The sequence below is a fragment of the Fomitiporia mediterranea genome, assembly GCF_000271605.1.
Source record: "Fomitiporia mediterranea MF3/22 unplaced genomic scaffold FOMMEscaffold_1, whole genome shotgun sequence".
NCBI lineage: Eukaryota > Fungi > Basidiomycota > Agaricomycetes > Hymenochaetales > Hymenochaetaceae > Fomitiporia > Fomitiporia mediterranea.
Window position 1 is genome coordinate 4,753,623 of NW_006760386.1, and position 3,451 is coordinate 4,757,073.

The following is a 3,451-nucleotide window of genomic DNA, read 5'->3' on the forward strand; positions in this document are numbered from 1 at the left end:
AAGTACAAAATTTCATGTGATACTCGAGCATTACATAAGTTGAGTCGTATTTACTGATAGTTCCTTTATGAAAAATAATCATTATAATGATAATTAAGATATTTATTAAGCTTGTAATCTTACAAAAAGAACTCCTACTTATTATAAACATTTATAAAACTTTCATACAGATTATAAGTATAGAAAATGTCTTATTATTATATTATATAATAGATATAAGTCTTTCTCTTCAAATATAATACTATTATAATACTTTTACTCTTTATATAAGACTATTAAAATATATTTACCATATTATATTAATGAATAATACTGATAGAGCCTTTATAAGAACATATAAGACTGATTTTTACCTTATAATAGAGTTAAATACAGATAATTACTATATATTCAATATATTAAACATATTGCACTTTATAATAACTATAAGATTATATATAGATTTTGACTTTTTCCTGACACTGTCATCAAGCATTCCAGCAGATGCAGTGCATATGCTCAAGGACATCTGCAAGAGTTGTTGGGACCACAAGCCATCAAATCGGCCAGTCATGAGTAACGTTATCAAACAATTTGAAAGACAAGCAAGGCAAAAGGACAAACCTATTAATTACTGCCTTACAGGTTTGGTACAATCACTACCTTGGACTGACTCAATTAACATCTATATTGTAGTGATCTCTCTAGATCATGTACCTCAGAGTACTAGTGTCAAATACCTTAGTGTTATAGTGAGACTGGGCAACATGACCATGAAGACTCAGCCAGTTGAAGATAATGGATTACCTACCTAGAACAAGGAATTCAAGTTGTAAGTACTTACATTATACCAATGCTGTAAATTCTTATAAGTATTTTCAAGCTTCTGGTCAGACACGTCTTCATACCTTACTTTATCTGTTCGAGAGGAATCGGCATCGAGATTAATGACACATCACCATACTCTCTATGGTGTTATCAAGCTATGCAATTTGTTAGAGTTATGTGCTAATCGAAAAGGTAATAAGCTATTGTTGATTACTGTAATATTTGACTAAAGTGATTATCATTAGCAACTTATGTTAATCTTTATCTCTCTTCAAGTACAAATGCTGCAGGTTTAATTCAGCTACTACTACACACTGTCAGCAATGTTCATGTTGCAAAATCCGTACATTTTTCTGTAAATGCAGAATACGAGTTGCACTCTGCCGGTGAGTCATGAAACAGATTAACAAAACTCTCTTAAGCTATATTTGTATCAGATAAGGCTGTTGTCCAGATTAATAATACTAAGGAGCTCCATGGACCAATCATTAATATCCATACATCATTGCCTATACTTGGCGAATCTCTAGATGATATTTCAAAAGTGAGCATGGCCGTTTGTTTTCCCTCTCTCTTAGCTTACTTGACAAATGACATGTAGATCACCATTCATCTCAACGCTGCTATACAATCAACGGTGGATTTGCAAAACGTTCTATTTCAGTTATAGTATAAATTCTATGACTGACTACAGATACACTATAGGTTATATTAAAGCAACGGGAACACAATCAAGAAGTCGAATGCCTCATCTACCATATAGAGAAAGCCTTCGGTTTTATTGAGGATACCTGGACCCCTCTGCAGAGCAAGTCTAGACTCGCTGAAAATCACATTATCGAACTCCTAAAGCAAGTGAAGGCATGCTGGGAGTTCTTGAGAACCTCTGTAACAGATTCATTGAAAGGTAAGCCAACTATCAAAATGCTATAGTTATTTCAAACAGCAGGCTTCCGGTTCTGAAACATGTTACTTCTAGCAAGTCAATGGAAAATTGACACATTTATGACTGCTATATCTACGTGTTGTACCGCAATCAAATCAACAATTATCCATCACAAGGATGTATCTGCACTTCGAACAATGGCATCCTTGGATGAAGATATTCTATGTAGGCATCTCCTTTCAGTCTCCTTTGATGTAAAAAACTCATCTGTATCTAATATGTAGACATACGAGATCGTCTTCAGCCGGAAGGATTTGTAGAGCCACACTTGCCGGACGTGTGCCCAGAAAAGGCATTTATCTCGGTGCGGAGGGAAATCATTGACTGGGTCAAATCCCAGTCCCGATCGAATTTGTTCCTCTTGTATGGCGCAGCAGGGTCTGGTAAAAGCACCATCTGTGGGGCGGTTGCAGAATACTTCCAATCATTGCATCAGCAAGGGGCATCGATTTGTTTTAGACAGGGACGAAGAGAGGGTGAACCAGGCAATGTCATCAAGAAAATTACTTTTCAGCTTGCAGCATTCGATCTCAAGATTAGGTCGCTCATTATCCAGCAACTGGAGGAGAACGTCCCTATAACGGATGCTCTGCTCGATACACAGTTCGACGAGCTTCTCTTACATCCTCTGTCGGAAGCACGAGTAGAAGGCCCCGTGGTCGTGATTCTTGATGCATTGGACGCATATAGCCCTCCAGAGGATCAATGCGCGTTGCTAAACCTCGTTCGCCGCCAATTTACACAGTTACCAAAGGAGTTCCGCTTCCTAATCACTGCGCGACGAAACAGTCTTGCCGCGAAAACTCTTTTGGCTCTCCGGGGATGTGTGATCAGGAGTATTTGAGGTGGACACTTGTCGGAATAATTTATTCGCTGTCGGTTTCTAGATTATACCTTCTTGTATTTTTACTTGGAATTTCTATTACTGCATCGTCTCTTAACGCCACACGTGCAAGTGTTGATCTGAAGAAAAATTGGCAATAGATTCAGCCTTGTGTGAATATGATTGACACTAAGTCGAATGGTTGCGTGTTCGCTGTTCTAGGTAAGCAGACACAGATCAGTGGTTATCAAATCTATATCGTCCCCGTACCGAAACAGTGTCAAATATCCTACTCTGCCTGTTTCCCAATGCCTTCGAGTACTCCGGAGTTCTTGTGCCCATTCATTCCCGATACTCTTTGAGCAAGTCGTTTAGGAACTGCACAACTGCATTCGCAGCTTCCTTCACTAACTCCCTATCCTTCTCCACAACGCGAGACAAAATTCGAGCTTCGAATTTATCGGGATGGAAGCGAAGCATCGTTGTCCTCAGGATATCCTTGAAAGACTGGGAGACAGGTTCGGTATTCTCCCCTCCATTAGCCTTCTCTTTCTCCTTGTGTAACAAGAACGATGATATAGCATCTTTCGTGAACTCTTCGGTATCCAACTTTTTAGAGCCTTTGATATAGATAGGCCATGGAATGTCATCGAAATTAAGAGTGCCGGTATCTTCAAGAGCTGCATTTGCGGTAGGCCGAGAGAGGAGAGAAGTCCAGCGTTCTTCATAACGACGTCTTGCCTCTTCAATGCGTCGTTTAGCTTTTGTGGCAGCGCGCATTTCGCGCTCAGCTTGTGCCTCGCGTTCCAAATTTCGAGTTTCCTCGCGTAATCGCTGTTCACGTTCCTTGCGAGCTCTACGTGCTTCCTTCCTGC

At 39.4% G+C, this 3,451-nt stretch overlaps 2 protein-coding genes across 2 annotated transcripts in view; one reads left to right on the top strand and one right to left on the bottom strand.

Moving 5' to 3' along the window:
- Nucleotides 1-1,812: 1,812 nt before the first annotated feature.
- Nucleotides 1,813-2,597, top strand: FOMMEDRAFT_150699 (uncharacterized protein; the record flags this gene model as incomplete). Its single annotated transcript, XM_007261929.1, has 2 exons — nucleotides 1,813-1,918; nucleotides 1,978-2,597. The coding sequence occupies 2 exons, from the start codon at nucleotides 1,813-1,815 to the stop codon at nucleotides 2,595-2,597; spliced, it is 726 nt and encodes a 241-aa protein (XP_007261991.1).
- Nucleotides 2,598-2,787: 190 nt separating this feature from the next.
- FOMMEDRAFT_101463 (uncharacterized protein) overlaps nucleotides 2,788-3,451 on the bottom strand; it is a 1,834-nt gene continuing 1,170 nt past the window's right edge. Inside the window, exon 2 of the mRNA XM_007261930.1 lies at nucleotides 2,788-3,451. Within this exon, the coding sequence (XP_007261992.1) occupies nucleotides 2,919-3,451 (533 nt within the window). The 3' untranslated portion in view covers nucleotides 2,788-2,918.